Here is a 23,842-nt window from a genome sequence, read left to right as displayed (position 1 = left end):
CCCCCATCTGGTACTGCCCACCTTGACAGCTCCTATCCGTCCACTCCCCGGCAGACCCTACACGGAACATCGTTTTCATTGGTCACTCGGTACAGGTGTTTCCCGTTAGACTCCGCATCCTTCACCCCCAGCTCACCGGCTGTCTTTTGTCTGAAGCGTTCCCTGAACCCTCACACGGGGTCAATCAGGCCTGGCTCTGGGCTCCGGTGGCAGGGGGACACCTGCTTACAGCGTGTATTTGTCAGACAGGGGTATATTGCCGCCTGTAACATAGGCACTGTGCTGGGGGGTTCCAAATCGCGTTAACCGCCTTAACCCACGTGAAGCAGCTCTCCCGAGGTTCTGCTGGGGAAGGTAGACACGGAGAGGTTTAGGTCATCCAGTCCTAAGCGGGGACTCAAGCCCAGGCAGCCTGGCTTCTTAACCACCCTCTGGGCTGCTTATTCCAGCACAAGGCCTGCCTTTGTCACACATGGATCCCCTCAGAACACTTTGGGAGCAGAGGCTGAGCGTCCTCTCCGGGGCCCCTGCGGATGCCTGTGCCTGGCGCAGTGGGGGTCCTGAGCACCTGTCCTTGAATACGTACAAGGGACTCGTCCTGGTCCTTTGGAGAAACTAAAAGCCACGGGCTCCTCCGAGAGCCAGTTGTGATTTTCACAGAGATCCGGGCCTTGGCTGAACAGGATTCTCAATCTTTTGTTGTTTTTTTTGGTTAATTCTCACCCAATGATATTCCCCCCCAATTGATTTTAGAGAGAGGGAGGAAAAGAGAGAGAGAGAGAGAGAGAGAGAGAGAGATGTGAGAGAGACACATCCATTGGTTGCCTCTCACACAGGGCCAGGAATTGAACCTGCAATCCAGGTATGTGCCTTTGACTGGGAATCCAACCTGAGACCCTTTGGTCAGTGGTCCAACGCACTAATCACTGAGCCACACCAGCCAGAGTAGGATTCTCACTCCTTTTTCGACCTAACAACTGGCACTCCCTTGCTATTAGGCTCCCTCCCGGGAGAGCGCACTTCTGAGAGGTTAGAGCCGTGATGGTGAACCTTTTGAGCTCGGCGTGTCAGCATTTTGAAAAACCCTAGCTTAACTCTGGTGCCGTGTCACATATAGAAATTTTTTGATATTTGCAACCATAGTAAAACAAAGATTTATATTTTTGATATTTATTTTACATATTTAAATGCCATTTAACAAAGAAAAATCAACCAAAAAAATGAGTTCGCGTGTCACTTCTGACACGCGTGTCCTAGGTTCGCCATCACTGGGTTATAGGGCACCTAGAGGCGGGGTGGGTTTTGCAAGTGAGGTTTGGAAAAGCCCTTCCGATGCAGCTTCTTGGTTGAGAACCACTGAGCTGGAGCCCTAGGTTGAAATTCCAGGCCATGGTCCGGAGGACGGGGAATTTGGGGACATCGGAGACTGGGTCTTCCCCCTCCTCCCAGGCTCTCCTACAAGCTCTCCCTGAATCAGGCCACTGAGAACGAACGGCATGACTTTCCTTGTGGAAACATTTTTTTTCTTCTTTTCCCCTATCTGGTGGATTGCGACTGCAATTGATTGCACATTTGAGGGAACTCAGAGGAGACAGGGAAGCTCGAATGTTTACAACCTTGCCTGGCCCGATTCTATTTCAAGGTCTCGGGTCATTAGCTCCTGGCAGCAGATAGTATGCCTGCCTTCCCACTTCTTGGAACCAAATTTGGGCACAACTCTATTTGTTTTTGTCCCTTAGGTGATTTTTATTATTGAAAATTCTATTACTAAATCCTAGCAGCAAAGACCTTTCTTTTTATCTCACTAATTAGAAGCCAATTATTCACTGTCTGGTTATAATGTACCTAATGACCCCACTTAAGTTTTTTACATGAGAAGGTTTATCACAGTTCTCTAGCGGTAAACCCTCAACCCCGTGACCTTGTGCACCATGACCTTGTGCATCATGACCTTGTGCATCATGGCTGGATGTGCACAACACCCATGGCAACATGGGAACCCCCCCCTCCCCCCCCGCTCCCCAGATGCATTTTGGCTATTGCAGCAAAGACTATACACAAAACAAAAACCAGACCCTAATATCCAGTTCAACTGCTTAGCGTGACCTCAGGAAAGTAACGCTGCCTAATTATCCCTCGGTTTCCTCATTTATTAGGTTTCTCTTGCATGCCAGTGGGACTGACCAGTAGTGGCTGCCTGGAATGCGAGGCTGAAAAAGTACAGGGAAATGAACGGTGCTGTGACTGATTGCTGCTGTCTGCCGTGGGTGAGGGAGAAATGGGGGCATAATTTACCGAGTGTTTGCCAACTCTGGGTTTTGAAATGCTTTAGGTCTGTCCCAGAAATACACAGGATGTGCTTAATGTGTGAGCTAGCCCACGAGGCAAGATTGACCAAGCAAAAGTTGAGTATTTCAGTATGTTATTCCAAGGTGTAGATCACCGAAGCCTCCAAAAGATGTGGGAATCCTGGGGGCTTTGGTGCAGCCCAGAATTTGTTATGCTCTGGATGAGCCTGACACCTGGGCTCAAAGGGAGTCCTTTCTGGTGTGTTGTTACTAACCAGGCTGGGCTTTTAGAACCCCAGGTCACCTGGCACACTGCTGGGTAAGGGTATGTGGGGGACCAAGAACAGTGGCATCCCAGGAAGATACGTCTAGTTTTCTCAGGTGTGTAGTATAAGAATACTGAGACCAACATTACTATTCTTGTAATCTTTAAGCTTATAAAGTGTTCAGCTATCCCAATAAAGGACCCATTTAAGAGATTTTCTCAGTCTTAGAGAGCTTATATAACTTGTTAAGATCACATAAGGTTGGGAGTAGAGAACTGACATTTACTAAAAGCCTACTATGAGCCAGGCACTTTATGGAGGTATGATTCCATTTACTCTTTCCAACAACCCATGGTGGGGCAGTAATACCACACTATTATTTTATAGACAAGGGACTGCTGATGCAAAGTCATTGAGTAACTTGCCCAAAACTTCATAGAAGAGGTGGACCAAGGTCAGTCTTCCCAACAGTTCTGGACTCTGATAATAGCACACTTTGTATCAAGACTTCTGTATGTTTGAAACTATCAATGCATTTGTATTCCAGTATCTTGGTATTTGTGACAACTAGAGAGTGTTTTTAAAAAACCCATTAATTATACAGATATTTGCAGGACAATTGCTAACATAAGTAGGTGTGTGAATGTTTTTCTTTTGTCGTTCATTTTTATTTTTACAAAATATTCCATGATAACAGGTAGTAAAAATTACTCAGGTGAAATGTTTTCCTTTAACATTTTAAAGTCAATCAATCATATCACAATTGATTTTTTTGGTTGCTGTTTCAGTAGAGACTTCTCATGATTTTAGTAACATACAACTTTAAGCTGAGACTAAAATCAGAAATAAGTTTAGAAAATGGAATTCGAAAAGATTGGGAGTAGGAAAAAAAATAAACAAGGGCTGATGTGCTCTAGAAATCTAGGTGTTATCACTGCCATACATCTTCACTGTGGGCAAGCTTAAAAACCAGTCCTTCAAAAAAGATGCAGGAGTTCTGGGAAAATACAGCAATTCCAGGGTATACTATGGCCTTTTCTTTAGCAATATAATATCCAAAGAGTGAAATCTGTTACAGAGCTGTGAATGAAATACTAATGGAAAACTTAAATTTTCATGGTGAAGTCTAGGTCTGTAAAATTGTACCAGTCAACACTGGGCTCAGTAAAAGATTCCCAATAACAACTGTGATTCATAAAAATTTTGATATGCATACAAAAACAAAACTAAAATGATGAACTGAGTTCCTGTTTTAAAATTCACACAAAAAGTAATGTTTCCATGAAAATTCCAATAAAATAAAGAGGGAAAAATAATGTTCTCTATAGATAACTAATCAAGGATTTTGATCAACCTAATGAATATGGCCTGAAATAAGCATTAATATCATTCTGAGGAAAATGTTGACATTTTCAAACATTGAAGATATCCTTAGGGGCAAACTCCAGAGTTTTTATATCATTGGGTTGAATGCAGGGTCAAAATGTCTCGTACCTTTTCCCTAAATATAAAATAGTTCATAAATCTATTTCTCTGAGCAGTGGGATTCATTTTGGAAGGGAGAGGAGAGGAGTGTGGATTTCAAACTTTTAAAAAACTTGACTATGTGTCCTCAAATTTGGTTAACAGAAAAGCTCAGGTTTAATTTAAAATTCTGACACTTACTGCATGACCTTAGGCATGTCACTTAACCACTTCGGGCCTCATATTTCTATCTGTAAAATGGAAACTAAGAATGGTACCCAACCCAGTGAGTTTTTGTGAAGATTAAATGAAATGATGCATGCAAAACACTTAGCATTTATAAAATGTTTGGAACTGTGGTCAGAATAGACAAGAAAACTATGAACAGGATGAAGAATCCAATCAAGTACTGAAGAGATTAGTTGCATACTGCGGTGGTACAGAACAACCGGCTGTACCCCAGGCAGGGCTACAGAATTCACCTACTCAAACAAGGAGACAACACTTTGAAAGAGATGTCAATAAAAAAAAAGTAACGGTAATGATGCCCATTGGATTGCAAAAGACTCCAGCTGAAAGGCCTGGGCAGGAGATAGATCTGACTTACAGCCCGAGGGCTACATGACTTCCCTTGGCTCCAGTAGGCTGTTTTGGTAATGTGTAGGGACCACGTGCCATGTTCTGCTGTTGATTCTTGAAATGATAAATAATGATATTGCGACTTGGGCTCAATCATCTTATCCTGTCAGGGATGGTAAATCTGCTCATTAGTTGAGTGACTTTTCAAAGCTGAGGAAGACATTATAGAAAGATAGAGATAATGAAGTAAATCAAATTATAGTATGAATACTTTGATGTGGTTCAGGTATGTTTTATAATCATTGGGATATGTTGTCTTTGCAGTTTAAGGTGTTTGAAATAAATCTGGCTTATTGGATAATCTAATTACAATTTGAAATTTATACTAGACTCATAATATTAGTTTAAAAGGCATAGTGACTTTTATTAAGTTTGTAAATGATATTTAAATATCATTTAAGGTAACCTGGTTTACTATATTTTATTTGTTTACCAGATTAATAGGAATTGGTTAAGTGCATAGGAAGATATTTTTTTTTTTTTGGTTTGTTTGTCAGGCTTTTGGAGTGGTTGAGAGAATTAGGTATGTTAAATGTGTAAAATTTAAGACGTGCCTGGGAAAATTTAATTCATAAATTGGGTTAATTATTTAGAGTTTAATATTTTAAACTTCTCAGTGAGTTGAATATAATCAAAGAAGTGACTGTGAATTCTTATTTTTGCATAAAAGCATTAGATTTATAATAAGTCTTCTAAAATGAACTTAAAGGCTTAAGGAACAGTAGGCTTTTGAATTTACAATTTTAATATATTTAATAAATTAAAATCCAATTGTTAGAGACATCCTTTTAGTGCAGAAGGTTCCCTCAGACATTTAGAAGCTCAAGTGACACGAGTAAGCGCACGGGGAATAAATGGTGGTTATGACTAACGGTGACCCCTGCTTGCCCTTTTGTTCCTTTGAATTCTCACAGTGAAGCATCCACAACTGTGTTTCAATTTTTGAGTTCCTGGGAGTCCTGATTAGCTGAAGGCAAGGATTATTCCAAACAACAACAACAACAACACTTTTTGGAGTCAATTTTATTACTGTTATATTTCACACGGAGGAGACTTAGTTACATAGAGTGATAGTCTATGTTGATTACCAGTAGTAGAAGCACAAGAGTGTGGAAAGTGTAACATGAACACAGTGAAGAAACACCCTTTATCAGAGTGAAGACCAGGTGACAGAAACACATTATCCCAAACAGCCTATGTACAAATAAATACAGTGCTCAGTCTATGTACAGACATATTCACAAGAATCAACTGACGCAGAATCTCCACATATCTCGTCGTCCCGTGAAAACGGTTCAGAATAAACAAAACACACAGACAGTGACAAAAATAATTTGGAAGTGCATCAAGTGGATTCCTGTCGGGATAAAGATAGGTGCTCAAATGCTTCTTGAAAATGGAGGCGAGCAAGGGAAGCATCAGATGACATCTATCCCTAAAAAGATCCTTTACAAAAATGGCATTCTGAGATTTTTAATGTCACCTGTCCAACAAACAGTTTACGTGATCTAGGGCAAATATCTATGTTGAGGTCAATGTTGACATGTCTGTTTTAAAAATATGCAAAGAACAAATGTAAAATTTATCTTTCTTTAGGGCTAGCAGCAACTTCATGATGGCAGAAAGGTAGCTTTCACTCTTATTTTTGGCTAGAGGCCTGGTGCACAGATTCATGCACCGGTCCCTCAGAGTGGTCTGCAGGGATCCTGGGAGGAGCCGCTCCCGCTCATCCCGGCCCCACTCATCCTGGTCAGCTGAGTGGCGCTACCACTGTGGGAGCGCACTGACCACCAGGGGGGCAGCTCCTGTGTTGAGCATTTGCCCCCTAGTGGTCAGTGTGCATCATAGTGACTGGTCAAACGGTCGTTCGGTAATCCGGTCACGTAGCTTTTATATATATAGATGGCTCTTTGAGAACACAGATTGCATGGAGTTGGAAGTTGTTGCTTCTAGAGTTTTTAAAGAAATATTTTTATTGATTTCAGATTGGAAGGGAGAGAGAGAGAGAGAGAGAGAGAGAGAGAGAGAGAGAGAGAGAGAGAAACATCAATGATGAGATACAATCATTGATTGGCTGCCTCCTGCATGCCCTACACTGGGGAACCGTGACCTCCTGATTCATAGGTCAACACTCAACCACTGAGCCACACTTGCCGGGCACTTCTAGAGTTTTTAAAACTCGAACTAGAGACATCTAGGCTAGTCGCAGGGCACATATGGACTTGTATGCAGGTTTCAGCAGGGCAGTACGCCGACAGAGACTCCCTCTCCTAGATGGGAGAGTTTCTTTGGAGAAACCCTTCAGACCACAGCACAGTCCTAACAGGAACATCACTGGCACTGGGTCCAGACACTTTCTTCAGGGAAAATGGCCATTTATGCGGAAAATCAAAGGGGTCGCCCAATTTAACATACATACTTATTCTATATCAGTAATTTAGTTACCCAGTTGTGGTGAATATTTCTAGGCTATTAATTGGCTTTTAGTTATTCTTTTCACTTTCCAATTACATAAACAGTCATGGTAAAGTGAAATACCAGAATTTTTAGCAGTGGGGGCACCTGTGTGTACATGTAAGTCTATTATACTAGGCCAGAAATTGTGCATTTTAGAAGAAAGGGGAGAAAAACCTAATGCATTCTGAAGTGTGCAGTTTTATATGCCCTCCCAAGGAAGGTTTTAAAATCAAGAAATTATTGATAAATTGTGTATCTCTCTTTGCCATTTTTATAAGGGAACTTCTTAGACCCATCCTATATTTATATAAACACGAAAACAAACTTTAAATTTCCCAGTTATATACTTGCTAATTATCCATTTCACTCTCCAGGTGAGTGAACCTTGCTTTACATAACAAATGGATTCCTGAAAAGTAGTACATCTATAATTTTAAAAAAGGAAGATTTTCAATACAGTATCAGAACTTGCCACTTAACGGATCCGTGTAACAAGCTATTTTGAAAATGAAGAATGCTTTTGTGAAATGAATACTTTCTTTGATCTTCAGAGTTTTGTTAAAGTACACACCTAAAACTTATGTAGATTAGGATTGTCTAGGACAATAATGTTATGCAATAAAAAATAGGACTCCAATTTACAACAAACTATACAAAACAGGAATCACTCATGGACTGCTTATTAACTGACTATATTCAGAAGCCCTGAATATATGCATTATTGGTATTTTATGGCTTTAATTAAGACAACTGTCTCTTGTGAAGTACTATAAAGTGCAATTATTAAAAAATTAAAAACCAAAAAGGCATCCAATATCCTTCAGTTTTATCTTGAGAAGAATTGAAGATCTGTTTAATTAAATGGCAAGGAATTATCTACCCTTAATTCATGCATGTAATTTCATCCTTAACATAATTTTATTCAGGGATCCAGACTCCATTCATTCTTTCTGTGTGTATGACATGATTTAAAAAATATTCTCTTTTGGTTAGTTGAGTTTGAACCCTGTCAGTCCCAAGGCCTCAGTTACCCACAGGTCCATTATGAAGGACTGGGCAACCCCGTATGTGAGCATGCAGGAGCATGTGCACATCTGGCACCCATTTTCCTGGGCCAGGACGCCAATCAACAACCTTACAATTCCCACCCAACCTACCACACAAGGAAGTAAATGCGCTGCAATACTGAGTGGTAAGAGGCGGTCCAACCATTGCCCCTGTTTCCTATTTAAACTGAAAATATAAATTGCTTTTGGGTAAGCCAATGCAGGTCCGGAGTTTCTGAATGATCTCCAGTGGTGCCTCCCCCATTCTGAGTTCCCTGTGAGTGTGGGATTATAACCGTAAAACGAAGCTCAGGAACTTGACCTTTCCAAGGCCTCGAGATAATGCTGCACCCACTGTTCACACTTTTCACAGGAGGATAAATGCCTGTGTGTGTGCCCAGGTCATTTCTGCGACTCTGCTGTCTTGTGATTGTGAATTCTGTTCACAGTTTAGTAGCAATTAGGAAGGATTCCCTCCCAACCCAAGTAGTCAGTTATGCAAAGCCTAAGTTGCTGGGGGCAGGAGTCTAGTGTTTTTGAATATTCACATTCAGGAGGTGGAGAAATGCTCATTAAACTGGCCAAGTGCGAGTAAACTGGGGGTGCTGGTGGGGAGAACCTTGAAGGGGACTAAGCACTGGGTCCAACCTGGACTTGAAAACTGGACCTGGGGTTGGAATAAACAGATGGAGGTTCCATAAGGCCAAGCGGAGAGTGGCTCCTAGTCGGTAAGACACCTATTCAAATGCACTGGGCAAACTGAGAGAGAGAGAAAGATACAGGAGTCCCAGGGAACCAAGATTAATGTGAGTGAGTAAAGAAGTATGATTTCCTGAAAGGTAAGGGCCACAGATGGGTGCATAAAGAGGGAGCAGAGGGTTAGGTTCGAGGCTGTAATCCAGGTGTGGTCAGACGTCATACTGGCGTCATGATTAGTCATAAGGTTCCATAATTTAAGAGCAACATCAAGGATTTATAAATTAGGTTTAATAGAGAAGAATTGTAACGTTTATGAAGAAGGTTAGAAAAAATGATGCAAAAATACTAATCTAAAGTCAGTTTTGATGAAAATAAAGGATTACATAGTGGTGACTCCTAACTGTGTCAAGGGTAAATAGAAAGAGTGCCCACATGCAGTTCTTTTCTGCCAAAAAGAAAAACACAGGTGAAGTCATCGATTTGAAGGGCAAGATTTCACCTGGAAGGAAACTTTTCTGATGCCGATGGCTGTTAATGTTAGTTGATGGAACTGGGTTACACCAGGCATGTCTGTGCTGGGACCCCTCTCCCACAAGAGGGAGTCCTTTAGATTAAGGTAATAAGTTGGAGAAACTCTTAACAGAATTAAGCCTTTAGCAAACCCCATGCAAACCCCATAACCCTTTTCCAAACTTCGGTATTTATCTGTTTTCCAGTCTGTCCACCAATCATTTGGCGGAAGTGTTTTGGTTTAGATCATCTGATGTTGCGCAGTCTCTCACACATTCGAACACAGTTGTCTATCCAGTCATAACTACAGGGTCATTTTCGTCTCTAAAAAAATGACTAAGTGGTCGATCGGTGTGTCCTGAGTAGCGCTTTCTCTCGTTTGAAAGACAATTGTCACTAGCCAGAGTAAAGACGACTGTGAAATTCAGGTCGTTCTGAGCATGACTGATGGGCTGTGCGTGGAAGGGGTGTAAAATGACAGTGCACACATTGTGTGTGTGTGGGCGGGGTCTCGGTGGAAAGCTCGTGTTACTTCCATAGCAAACGTGAGTGTGCCTACAACTACCACAGATGCCTACAGTCCCCATTCGCCACAGCCCAGTGAAGGGAAACGAACATTGGGATGATGTAATGATAAGAAATGAGTTTAGTTGGTTGTGAGTGCCCTTTATTGCTTTTCTTGTCTGCTATCCATTTCAGAGATTACGAAGAAGTGAGATTAAAAGAGAAACACAAAGATTCAGAGGCAAGAAGCTAAAGTTAAAGAGACAGCAAACCAGGGGCATATTACCTACCTTCCCCAAGGCCTCCTTGTGAAGGGAAACATTTTAAATCTGGGACTCTTGTAACTGGTTTAAAAAAGCCTGAATGTTGTAATTATTTTTAACTACCTGGGGGTATACATCAGTGTGCCACCTACTTTCTTGGGAATCCAGTAAAGCTAACTTGATTTCTCCTTTCTTTATTCTTCCCACATTAACTCCCTCTTAATGATAAGCCCTAATTGAAGACAGTATTGCTGGGGAAGCTATAAGAGTTGAGGGTGTGTCTTTAAAAATATTAAGCCAGTGGTTATGTGAGATCTGGCTTAGCAAGGATGAGTATTAGCGTCTATAATGAGCTTTCAGGGGACAGCTGACTTCTCCAGAAATCATCCTGAGGATATTTTCTTTATTTCTTTTGGAACAGGACTGACGCTTATAATATGGCCACTTAACTAATGGAGTAGCAATCTGCCTAGGTACAAGGAAGTATGGCACCCTCATACTCTCGTGTGTGTGTGTGTGTGTGTGTGTGTGTGTGTGCGCTGGTAGAGGTAAAGAATAAAGCTTACTGGAGTGTTTTGAAATGCCTGTATGCAGATCGGTCATAGGACCCATGTCAGACAGTCCAAGCCAATCATTTCAGCGAAGCACTTAACAGAAGTTCCATCTCCTCTATCTTTCTGCCTGGCCAGCAGCCCTGTCTGCTGTCATTTCCTTGGTCAGCTTTCTGTGAAGGCGGTGGGGGAGGGGGCTCCCTTCAGAGCTCACCTCCTACCTCCCTTTACAGAAGAGTTGGTTTAAGAGCTGCGAGCAATGGTGGGGAGTTTGCCAACTCTCTCCCTGCCCAGGAATGGATGTACTTTACTATTATCCAATGTCTCATTAGCAAGGCAGCTGTGTTTTGCTGAAAAGGCTCTAAACCACCTGATCTGAGTCTTCCCTAGAAAGTAAATAATAATGGGCCTTGTCAGGTGCCGCTTGTTAAAAGCCTTACAAAGCATTTCCCCTGAACCGTCTGAAAAGGCTTTAGGATAGTCTTCCGCATCCGCCAAATTGATAAGCGACACTCCCTCTCCTTCCCTGCACAGGGCCTGTGCTTTCCGGATCTGTCACTGCTCGGCTCAGCCCACGGCCTGAGCGGAACACCATCTAATCCCCAGCTTCAGTTCTTCAGGAGCTCCTCGGGTTCAGAGGGCGGCTGGACTCGGCGGGGGAGTTCCCAATTAGAAGGTTCCGTTTGGGCATTCTCAGTTTGAGCCAAGCTGCTCTCCTGTCCTGAGGCTGCCTAGGGCGGCGGGGAGGTGACAGCAAGACCTGTGCCCTTCACCGTGGGTAAATGGTGCAGCTCCTTTATTTTAGATTGAGCAGTAAGAAGTGGGCTCTTGAATTTTTGGCATTATTTTATACCCTGCTCCAGGGAAGCGAAGAGTATCTGCAGTGCAAATTATTTCCCCGCTTGTACTTTTCTGTTGTGTATTTTTGTCTCTCCATCAGCACTAGGGGCATGGCTGGAAGGCTGTGAATCTATACTCTCGGGGAGGGGAAATACATGGGTTGGGCACATGTGTGTATGTCGAGATGTGCATGTGCACAGAACAAACCCTGGGAGGGCAGGAGGAAATGTTCCCTTGAGTTGTTGGTGAGCACGACTCTCCTTCCTTCACTTTGGCAAACGTGTGCTCCCTGCTTTTGAATCCTGAATGTGATTGGCTAAGAGGGTGAGGATGTAAGTGGTCGTGTTGTGTATACACATATAGATCTGCTATAAAGATATATGTTTATATATGTATACACACAGGCATGCAGAAGAGGCAGTAGAGGTGATCTACTTAGGAAAGAAACTTCCTTATGGGAATGATCTTTACGCCTTTAAAGATCTATTGTACCCCGTACACTTCTCTCTGGATTCACCGTAGCCCAACACTTAACCTCACAGACACATAGCGAGGGGCCCACAGGGGCAGGAGACGGTGCCTGTACACCACGCTGCAGTGTGCGCCACGGGGGTGGGGACTGGGCCTTGAGAGTGTGACTTCTCAGGTACAGATCTTCATGAATGGCCTCAAGGGTCCCTATGCCATGGAGCTCCCAGGCAAGCGAAATGCTCCTTGGCTGCTTGGATGAGTCTTCGCTGTGATCTGGGGTCTAATGGGAAGAAGCGAGGAGGCGGGGTGGGGGTGCGGCGGGGGTGGGGGGGGTGGGAGGGGATGAGGGGAGCACTAGGAAGTGCTGGAGGAAGAACAGGGCTGCACCGGATCTCCCTCATCCTTTCCGGTTTTACAGTCTATCTGCGGTGGAGTCAAAGTCACCTACTCAAACCTTCTTTCACATAACAAACCCGTCAATAATACACATCCATGCAATAACCAACTCTGCGAGCGCCCCTTCAAGTCACACACAGGGAAGACAAGCAGAGCTTTTCACGAAAAGTTCACTTATTCTCCTTCACTCTGGGGAACCAGCACAAATTCTTGCCTCAAAACAGAATGTTGCCCTTGAGGAAGGAGATGCAGGTTTACCTCACACAACTGAAAGGCAGACCCTGCCGCGCTGGGGAGACCTGAGAGGCTGCCTCCTGGGCTCCGGCTTGTCCTCCCAGGGGGCCTCCCTGAGAAGTGCTTTTTGCATGTGGGTGAGGAGCAAGGACGGGCACTGGCTGTTACTGCCAGGCCCTGTGCAGTGAGCTGAGGTTTGCGGAAGGAATACTGAGCTTGATCTGGATGCCAGGGCCCATTCCTCTTTTTCTCAGCGCTGAGTTCTGTCTGCATCCTGTCTCCCTGTGCTAGGAGGTCTGCGCTCACAACTCAATCACAGCAGTGTCAGTGGCACAATAGACTGGAGCCGAGAACACGAGTGGGAGAGCCCCCAGATGGGGTGTGTGCCAGCTTAGGTGTAGGATGAGTACGAAAGAATGAGCCATCCTCAATGGACTTTTTCAACTGATTTTAGGAAAAGGGTGACTCGGGGAAATGAAAAACTGCATATTTTCCATCAATGTAGTAGGCCATTTTTTTTCCTGCTGGTTTTATTTTCTATTCACATAGATCTGAGAAATCATACACGGTGTCAAACAGAACCTGGGGGCGCTGCATGAATGGAATGAAACTACCCCATGAATGCTGAGCAAAATCAGGAAATCAACACCTTGGCGGGGCTGGCTGGAGGCCAGTGTGAAGAAGCTGTCGAGTATAGCCTTCTGTGTACTCTGTAAGCTAGAGAGAGTCCCAGGTGGGTCCCGATGGCAGGAGAAACATGGATGGTGCATACACGTTAACCAAATCCTGGTCTTGGCACCCCTCCACCGAGGACTCAGAAACATTCCTCGTGTGCAAATTCCTTCCCAAACATCTTTACGCTGCCTCAACCCAAGCAGTATTGGTCAGAGTCAACTGAGCTCTATTTAAGGAGTAATGATTACTTCAGACACCGAAGCCCTTTATGACCACACTGGAAGATGCTTTAAAGAGCTATGCTTTCCATTCCCAGTAGGTGGCAAGTCTCACTAAGCGCCTCTACTGGATGGAATTTCTTATTATATATCCAGGCTCTGAGGGCAGCATTTGGATTATATGAGAGCCCTTAGCATCAAAATGTGTCTAAATGACAACTGCATCTATGACAACTTGCCTCCCTTCTTTTGATGGCAATGGGACATGCATGGGAACAGCAGAGGTTCATTTTATATAGTCTCGCTGTCCTAGAAGAGTGCTAATTTGGTTTGCAATCATAGTTTCTACTTGCATGCTGGGGCAGTATATATATTTAAAACAAACCAAAAACAACAACCCTGGTTACCGTCCCTCTGCCCCCAAACCAGTGTCCACCAAATCTGGGTTTGACCTCCTTCTGTCCCAGGTAACCCTGTGGGGTGGGCAGAGCGTCTTCTTTGTTTGGCTTGTGGAAATGTTTGGAGGGCTCAACCCAGGACCACGACAGACCCTCTCCACCCAGCCCTCTCTCCTGAAACCTATGTCCCTGAAGCATCCCCCTTACCCGGCAGGATCCCAGGAAGTCCAAGGTAGGCAGAAGGTCACAGCAATGATTCCATTGGTGTACCTCTTGCCCTTAAGAGGTAAAGCTCACACAGAAGGTTGATGCCCCTCTTCAAATAGATACTATAAATATATTAGAGCTATCCCTGAAAAGATGCATGTGTATTTATATATATATAATTTTATATATATGGTGTTTCTTTGTGTTTGTGTACAGGTGTGTATTACTCTATAGGTGTGGAAGGAGAGGTATAGTACAGGAACAGGCGGTGTGCTCATGTGCATCTATTTATACTCTGTATATCGTATAGGCATACACGCAGCTCTGTCCTTGTTTGCATCATTACCGAGAATGTACCTCCGACCAGCGAGGAGTACCTGTCAGTGGTGAGCGCAGAGAAGCCTCGGATGGACAGTTCCCTCTGCCTCTCGCATGAAGCCATGTCAGCAGGCAAGGGTGGCAGCAGCCTGTGAAGCGGCGGGTCCTTGTGGGTCTACCCCTCCTCACGTCCTCCATGGAGGGACCCGCCACATGCCCGGGCTGGGTGCCCGCTGCCTCTTCTCCAGACATCAGGGAGTCTAGAACCCAGAGCGGGGTGGGGGTGGCCCACCCGGCTGCTGGTTCAAGCTCTGGCTTTCCCTCTAGATGGAGATCGGGCACATGAGAATCCGGTTTTCGAGGAGGACGCTGAGCACGAGGAACACGAAGTAGAGGCCGAACATGATGAAGCCCAGCACTTTGTTCATCCGCCACTTGCAGAGGGCGATGGAGAGGATGACGAAGAGCAGCATGATGAAGAGCAGGACGATGGCACAGAAGAGGCCATTGCTGCTCACGGCCACCGGCCGGAACCTGTGGATCATGGTGTACAGGAGCCAGGGCAGCGGGAGCCTGCGGGCGAGACGACAGGGTTGGCAGGGGCAGGCGGACAGGGTGGAGGAGGCAGGTGAGGTTACCTTAGCTTCGTGGAATCGATGCTGGGAAAGGGGTGTCTTGTTAGGCTCACTAGGACTTGGGCAGGGCTGGCCCGGAAGTCACAAAGGAAGTCAGGCGAGTTTTAAAAACCTTTATCTACGTCCCCACCGAGTGAGGGAGCATGGAGAGAATGTGTTCTCCACTCGGATCCGGTCAAAGACATGACTGCGGCAGGCGATTTCTGAATGGGTTTTGAAATAATCATCCCTAGTTGAGATGGAAATGCCACTCTCAGACCTCCAGGGGTGACCTGGAGCATTCGGGTGAGAGGAGAAGACAAACGGAGAAAAGATATGGAAATCAGCAGTGAAGATGGAAGAGTTATTCTTTCTAAATGGAGAGAGAAATGGCAATGACTTAATTAACAACCTAAAAAGCTAGTGAAGATGAATGCTGATGGTGGGGCCAATGCCATGGGGCTGCCTGAAGTTTATGTTGGAAAAGATGGGACACCCTCTTCACTAAAAATGACCTTTCTGAAAGGTCTGAGGAAGGCAGTATCTTACATTCGTGATGTGATTTAAAAAAACTTTATTATGGATTTTTATCCCTGTTATCTACTTTTGCATTTGGCTTAACATATGGAAACATCTTTTGTTTCCTAACCAGAATGGCGACTCTGAAGACAGGAGAGGAGCTAGCTGCCAGGTGCACCATGAGAGTGGGCTAGGCCCCTCTGGAGGGAACGTGGCTGGAAACGTGGGACTCTGGGGAAACCGAACCCTGCCACCCAGGGGCTGAGCCCTCTGCACAGCCTAGGGCTCAGGGAGGTTCCGTTTCGGCCTGGCCTCAGCTGTGTGGAAGAGGAAGCACCCTCTCCAAACACAACGCTCTCCAAAGGAGAAGCACGGAGCTTGAGAGAAACAATGAGCAAAGGGACAGTGAGTTTACACCCGTCTCCTCTGCTGGAGAGAGTGCATGTGAAGGTAGAGCCCATATGTACGTATCTTTGAACTCCCAGAGCCTGGCACATGCGGGTCCCCATCCAGGAACATGTGTTAACCTGGGCCATGCTGAAGTGATTGATAACTGCCTCATGGTGATCATTTACAGGCACTTTGCTCACAAGAAGCTGTCTAGGAGGTGCTTACTTCAGTGGAGATGTCAGGAGGGGAGGGTTCCACTCAGCCACTGCAGGGAATGGGGGCAATTCCAGCTCTCAGCAGGAGGGGGCACGCCGGCACCCTGCCGTCAGCAATGGGAAGTCAGCAAAGGGGAGGGGAGTGCTGGTGTTGATGATACCAAAACCTCTCCTGGGACTTGCCCTGGGCAATTCTATTTACACACTTTCCATAGCTTGTTAAGCCACACACACACTCACACACACACACACTCAGAGTAGTTCTGGTAAAGAGGTGGTCAATGGCACCACAAATAGGCAAAAACCCTTTGGGAAAAATGACATTTTTCATACCTTTGACCTATCAGTTCTATTGTCAGGGATGGAGCACAGTGAATAATTCAAAATGCAGATATAACTTTATCCAGAAAAATGATAATTTGTGTTATTTTGAGTAGTGAAAAACTGGGTATACCTTAATCTCTAATAATAGGGAACTTGTTAGGTAGTGATAAATTATCAGTGATTTGTATTTATGCTTTATATGTATTGTCTAAACCCTTTCCATGAATATGTAATAATCTTAAGTAAAAGAAAATAAAAGCAAGACTATGAACTTTTACCAAAACATTGTAAATTGGTATAAACTCTTGGGAAAGACTTTTGGGAAAATATACATCAATAGCCATTAAGATGCTCATAATCTTTAGCTCATCAATATTTCTTGAAAGAATTTATCCTATTTAAAATGATTAAAAGAGGAGTTTTTTTTCTGCATAAAACGGTTCATAGAAACACTCATAATAGCAGCAAATTAGAAAATATAGAAAAGCCTTACTAAAGGATAATGGTTAAACTGAAAAACAACAGCATGGGATATTTTAGAGCCATAAAATGTTAATTATGAGAGCTATGAAGAAGCTTAGAAAAATGGTTGATTTACTAATTTGCTAATAGATGCCTACCCCATGCCAGGCATAAATGCCTTTAAAATGGAAAAAGAAAAGCCCTCTAAGAAGATAAAACTGAATATTCCTTAAGAAAACTGTGAAATATTTGGAAGAAAATATACAAACGCTAATGTTGTTCTTGGGTTACTTTTGGATTAGGGGTGATTTTTCTTTCAACTTTCATTTGTTACTAAATATACAATTTAAGAACTATGAACAAAAAACATTTTGCAATTTCCTAGAATATTTATTTTTAAAAAACTTGACAAATATGACTTAGAACAATTGTAATTTTCCCCAGTTTTTAGGATTTTCTCTTTTATACTATAGAACATTTTGTTTCCCTTTTTATAAGAGATTGGCCAAGAAAACTACTCTATTGTAGGTAGCTGAACTGAGAAATACTATTTATATTAGGGATACCCTTCCTTTGAAACATACACCTTTCAAGGCATCTGTCTGTCCGTCTGTCCATCCATCCATCCATCCATCCATCCATCCATCCATCCATCCTGCAAACATTTGTCCAGCCACTACTATGCATTAGACAATGTATTAGGCTTTGGTGAGTTCTTGCTCTTGGGGATTTCAGTTTAGCTGGCAGACTGATGTACATGACCATGACAAGAGTTCAGGCCCAAGAGAATCAGAGAAGCCCTTATTTTAGTTGACATTGGAAGGATAAGTTGGAGTTTTCCAGGCAGGGAGGGCTCTTGAGTGACAGGGGCCAGTCAAGAAAGGAAGTATGGCAGGAGAGGGCACCTTTGGAACTTAAAGGTGGTTTAGACAGTGGAAGCTCAAGGCAGGATTTATGTACAGATGGTCTACATTTGAAAGCACAGACTCTTCAAATCCCAGCTACCTCTTTTACTATGAACTCTGCACCCTTCAGTTTCCTTATCTGAAAAACAAGGATGATAAAATACCTTATGAATCTCTGTGTGGTTTAAATGGGTAAAAATGTATGTACCATGCACATCGTAGACACTGAATGAAAAATTACTATCATATATATTAGGTGATGGAGAGGTGTAAGAGAGAACAATATCTAAAGTGTTCAATGAGAGAGCAGATCCATTTTAGCGAGTTTCCAGATTCACGTGTCAAGAGCCCAGTTCTCCTGGGAATACAGGAGAACACCCCATGTTTGACTTTCTCAGGGGGCTGCCACTGAAGGCTCTTTATCTGACTAACTTTACTTTTGACTGTTACATAAAATGACAGAAGTAACAGCCCCCTCCCCAGTGTGAGCCACTTCAGAGGTTATTCCCATTGAGAACTCCAGCCTGCTGAACTGTGAGAACAGATCTCATCTTCTGACTTTCAAAACACCTAGCACATCTTCACCAGCACAGATAAACAAATGATAATGCTAACCTGCTAGCCCTTTCAAAGGAAGGAGATGAGATATTTTTGCCGGGTCTCTGTTTGTTCCAATCTGCTTTATAATCCAAATCTTACCTGAGATCTATAAGGACTTTATTTAGAATTAGAATATGAAAAAACATATAGTGAAACTACTAGATCATCTCAGACATGCCTGCCTATTGAATGATCACAGAACATGTAGCCAATGCAATCACAGAAGTGAAATTCTCTTAAAATACTTCCTACAACATTCACTCCGTACACAGGTATGTGTTTCTGCCTGTCTAGGGATAACTTACTCCTCATTAAGTTTTCTGAAAATGAAAAATGGAATCGGTGACACCAAATGGTACTCTCAGTCTTTACTTCCTACTCACATCGGTTAGTGTTGGGCTCAGAGATCCTGGTCATGTCTTCACAGAAGCAAAGACAGCGATGAAGCTGATGTGCATCTTTCTAGAACTGTCTCTACTTACCCTACGGTGATGTCAAAAATGTTGCTTCCGACAGAGCTGGATACAGCCATGTCCCCAAGCCCCTTCCGGGCCACGATGACACTGGTGATAAGATCAGGGATGGAGGTCCCAGCAGCCAAGATGGTCAGACCCATAATCTCCTCACTAATGCCAATTGTCTCTCCAACCTAAAAGTGATGACAGGGACAAACATGTGAGAGTTTGTAGTCACAAAACCACTCAAACCACAAACATTTCAATGCAACACCCTTTTAATGAGTTCCTTCTCTGGGCTGTGCTGAGCACTGAAATGATAAAGAGGAATAAGCTACAATCATTGCCATAGAGTTTATATGTTAATGATACTCAGACCCAAGAGATTGGGAATATTCACATAAGGTTTAGACAGATAATCTCAGAAAAGGCTACACAGGGAAGCCTCTGTATGGTTTACTAAGATTGGGCAGAGGAAGCAGAAAATAGTTAAAATAAACCAACTGGTCAGTGCCTGGCAATGGCACCAAATTCTGTGGCAGATGTCCTTGGATTTACCATTGAAGGTTAAAGAGTTACATCCAGCACCCCCACATTTCCTGAACATATCCTAGTGTCCATAACCTCCTCTTAAACACTTAAAACTACCATTTCCAGAGGAAACTTGATTCTGGCTGATTTTGCTTTGATAATACAGAACTGTAAATCAGCAAGGCAGCAATGAAGAAACCATCGTTTAGGGAATCAGAGGACCTGATCTACGGGCTGGCATTTATTAAGTGCTTGACCTATTGCTAAATGACTGCATTGTGCAATGTGCTGGATCCTCCCTTTCTCATCTACGTATAAAGTGGTGAGGGTCATACCCACCTTCAAGGTGGTTGTGAAGACTAAGTGATAATTTGTGGAAAAGCCCTTAGTAAATGGCACACATTATTGAAAGGCCAGAGGAGCAATTATACTTTCTTTTGGTCTTGACTTTTACAGACTGATAAGTTCGATCATGCATAGTTGGTCTCTAGCCCAAGCATGTCAAACTTGAGGCCCGGATGCGGCCCACAATGAATATTTTTGCGGACCAGCCAATATAACGGTATGTAAGAAACGTTTTAATAAAAATTTGGTAACTTAATTTTTACAATATCCTGTTATACATAATTAATAACGAACTACAACATTTGCTAATGACTGATTACTATAATCGTGTTGCATTCATTTCACTTATACACCTTACCCACAGGCGCATCATTTCTCTCCACTAATACTAGCAGCGAATATTTTAGCAGCCGATTGCCACATCATTAGTCTTGGACTGACTTGTTTGGTGTGTGCAACAGGAAATATTTTGCTTTCGGAGAACAGGAAAAATAGGTTTATTTGCGTTACGCTTATTAATTTGTGCAGTTATATTCAGTGTCTGGTAAGTTAATGTTCAAGAAAAAAATATTAATTTTTATTAAAATGTTCTATTATTTTATGTTAACAATTACTCATTTATCTCAGCCCTTTGTATTCAGCATGTCTCTATCAAAATAAACCTATGGTTCTATGAAAATTGAAGCTTTTGGTTTTTTTGCAGCCCACATAAACTTAAACCTTGTTTATTTGGCCCGTGTTAGCCTTTGAGTTTGACATGATTGGTCTAGCCCAGCCGTGGGCAAACTACGGCCCGCGGGCTGGATCCGGCCCGTTTGAAATGAATAAAACTAAAAAAAAAAAAAAAAAAAAAAAAAAAAGACCGTACCCTTTTATGTAATGATGTTTACTTTGAATTTATATTAGTTCACACAAACACTCCATCCATGCTTTTGTTCCGGCCCTCCGGTCCAGTTTAAGAACCCATTGTGGCCCTCGAGTCAAAAAGTTTGCCCACCCCTGGTCTAGCCTCACATGGAAGCTCCTCCATTCTCTTGAGCAACTTGTTTGTCTTTTGGGGACTTCTGAAAATCTTTAAGATAATGCTTTCAACTTGGTTTCCAACAGCCTACCTGATGATGTCCACAAGTTTTGAAAAAAACTTAAAGGACCGAAGTTGGATGTAAGTTTAAAGATTTTCAGGGAATAGAATAAGCACATTTCTAAATCCCTCTTTTGACTTATAAGTGATAGCTTAGTTCTCACTAGCTTAAAAGCATAGTTGGGAGTTATTTTTATTTTGCTGGTCATGCCTGCTCCAGAGACTGGTGAGTAGCACTAGTCTGCCCTGTCCTCAAGGTGCACGAATTCCCGGCTCCCATGAGAAAGGAAGCTCCATGCACAAAGGGTGGTTGCCTTATTGCTATGGCCTTCCTATTACTCAGAGCACAGCTTGCATAGCTGCTGAATAAACAAAGCAAGCTGCACACGTAGGTGATTTTACTAGCATGTTTTTCTTTTTTAAATCTTTATTGTTGAAAGTATTTCATATGCCCCCTTTTTAGCATGTCTTTCACTGATTCCCCTAGAAAAACTTAAGTGCCCTATTTGAGCAAAATGTTCTCCCTGATGACTTATTTTTGTTAGATTTGGAGTGAAACGTTTTCAAAGAAGCTGACTAAATGGTTGTCACCCTCAATGAGTTCCCATCTATTTAATATTCGTAATAATTTAACTTCTTAGAGGGAGTTCTAAAGCGGTGACTATTTCAAAATCAATTTACATGTGGAGTTTGAATGCCAGGGCAGACAGAAAAATGCAGGAATCAGAGTGGTGGTGTGGGTAAGAGTGTTGGCTTGGGATACAAAGAACTCTGTGTGCAAATCCTAGCCTATCACTCCTAGTGCAACTAGCCAGTTTCCCTGAGGCTCAGTTTTTCCCATCTGTGAAATGGGGTTAATAACATCCACCTTAGAGTTGTGATAATTATATGTGATGATGCTTATAAAGCAAATAACACATCGCCAGACGTAAAGTAAATGTCCCATAAATATGAGCTATGATAACTCAGACATTTTTCCTTTCCCTTTCCCATTTATCAATGTACAGCCAGCAGAAGCGGAAGTTGGTTTAGTGGGGTTAGTCCACAGTGTAGGAAATCACACAAATAATGAAGAATTTTCATTGTTCATCAAACCTACGATGAATCTGTGTGGCTCTAGAAACACTTTTACTGAAGGACAATTTCTACTTAAGCTCGTTTTGAGTGAATTTCACTGCAGGGACTTCTGGCTACCCAGAGGCAAGGTGATGGGTGCATGGATGGGATAGCATCCAGATCACTTTGGGGAGCATCAGAGAAAGTTAGAGCTAAAAAGGACACCAGGAGCCTCTCGGGGAGCGGATTTCCTTGATTTTTAATAAAAGCAAATGATAGAAGCACTCAGAATCCAAATCCTGCGCTGTTCCTAATATTCTGTGATGCAGTTCCCTGCCTTGGTTTAAGGAAGATTTGCAAAAATGTCATATTGGCTAAACAGAGACATAGGGTCCTAGTTGACTTTTAGAATTAACTTTTCATACTAGATGCAGTATAGATTTTAACCACAGGTTTTCAGCACCCATGAAATCTACTAAGAAAAAGATACACGACGCAAAAACTATGTAAAAAGAACAAATACAAAGGGAAATATGCATAAAGCATTTTATGTAAAGGGCACTCCTTTTGGCCAAATAGTAGTCAAATAAGGGTATCAAATAGGATTTATTATTGGTAAAACTGTGGACACCAAAACAGTTGAGGACTAAGTGGTATTCTCGCTATTTTTATAGCTTTTAGAGTTCAAAAGTACAAACATTAGAATTTGAGCTACACTTCTCAGAACAGAGTCTGCTACTGTGATCAGCTGTGTGGATGTTTTGAAAGAGAAACACATTTCTATGGGAGGAAAGAAAGAGAAACTTCTCATCTATTATTGGAAAGCGAGGCTTCTCTTTATATTTCTGGGACTTTCTGTAATTATTATTGTTCCAGGCATTTTGTTTATGTTTTTCTACAAGAGAATGAAAAGGAAAGAAGATTGTGGAGTAAAGATGAGCACTGAAAAGAAAATGGTGAAAGCCTGTACAATAATGTTTTCTAGGATGGCAAAGAGAAGTAGCTATAAAACAACGTATTCCAGCAAGTGAAAACCCCCACTTTTTCATTATCAGTGCATGAAAGAATAAAAATGATTATTAGGAAAAGCCATCATTTTAGCCTGGAAATCTGAAGGCTGAGAAGCAGCCCACCTCTGCAGTAATTTTTTTGCCAGGAATTGGTAGCAACTGTCTCTCAATGAATATGGAAAATAATGACTTAGTGGCAAAAAGAACTTCTTCAGGGGACCGTGATTTTGAGGAAATATCCAAGAAGAATAATCTGAAGTCAAATGTCATTAAGATAACTGTGATAGTGCCAAAACCGGTTTGGCTCAGTGGATAGAGCGTCGGCTTGCGGACTGAAAGGTCCCGGGTTCGATTCCGGTCAAGGGCATGTACCTGGGTTGCGGGCACCTCCCCAGTGGGAGATGTGCAGGAGGCAGCTGATCGATGTTTCTCTCTCATCGATGTTTCTAACTCTCTATCTCTCTCCCTTCCTCTCTGTAAAAAAATCAATAAAATATATTTTAAAAAAAAAGATAACTGTGATAGTAATAATATAAAATACCTTGTAGGAATAACTTTGGGTATATCAGCCAATATTTTCAGTAAATTTTGTTAGTGATTCCCTAAATTCCTTTAAAAAAAATATCCTCACTTGAGGATATTTTTTCCATTGATTTTTAGAGAAAATGGAAGGGAGGGGGAGAGAGAAGGGGAGAAGGAGAGAGGAAGGCAGGGAAGGAGGGAGTAAAGGAGGGAGGGAGGCAGAGAGAGGGAGGGAGGGAGGGAGGGAGGGAGAGAGAGAGAGGAAGAGAGAGAAAAAGAAAGAAAGAGAGAGAGAAACACAGATGTGAGAGATTGATTGCCTCCTGCATGTGCCCCAATCAGGGCCAGGGATCGAACCTGCAACACAGG

The 23,842-nt window shown here is 42.8% G+C and overlaps 1 protein-coding gene across 1 annotated transcript in view; it reads right to left on the bottom strand.

The window, feature by feature from the left end:
- Positions 1–14,334: 14,334 nt before the first annotated feature.
- The window catches only part of SLC24A2 (solute carrier family 24 member 2), a 219,735-nt gene continuing 210,227 nt past the window's right edge, over positions 14,335–23,842 (bottom strand). Inside the window, exons 11-12 of the mRNA XM_081104263.1 lie at positions 18,956–19,122; positions 14,335–15,017 (exon numbers count right to left, since the gene is read on the bottom strand). Of these exons, the coding sequence (XP_080960389.1) occupies positions 14,768–15,017; positions 18,956–19,122 (417 nt within the window). The 3' untranslated portion in view covers positions 14,335–14,767. The remainder of the gene's footprint in view (positions 15,018–18,955; positions 19,123–23,842) is intronic.

The sequence above is a fragment of the Myotis nattereri genome (assembly GCF_964212035.1).
Source record: "Myotis nattereri genome assembly, chromosome: 12".
Taxonomy (NCBI): Eukaryota; Metazoa; Chordata; class Mammalia; order Chiroptera; family Vespertilionidae; genus Myotis; species Myotis nattereri.
This window is presented reverse-complemented; position numbering and strand designations above follow the sequence as displayed.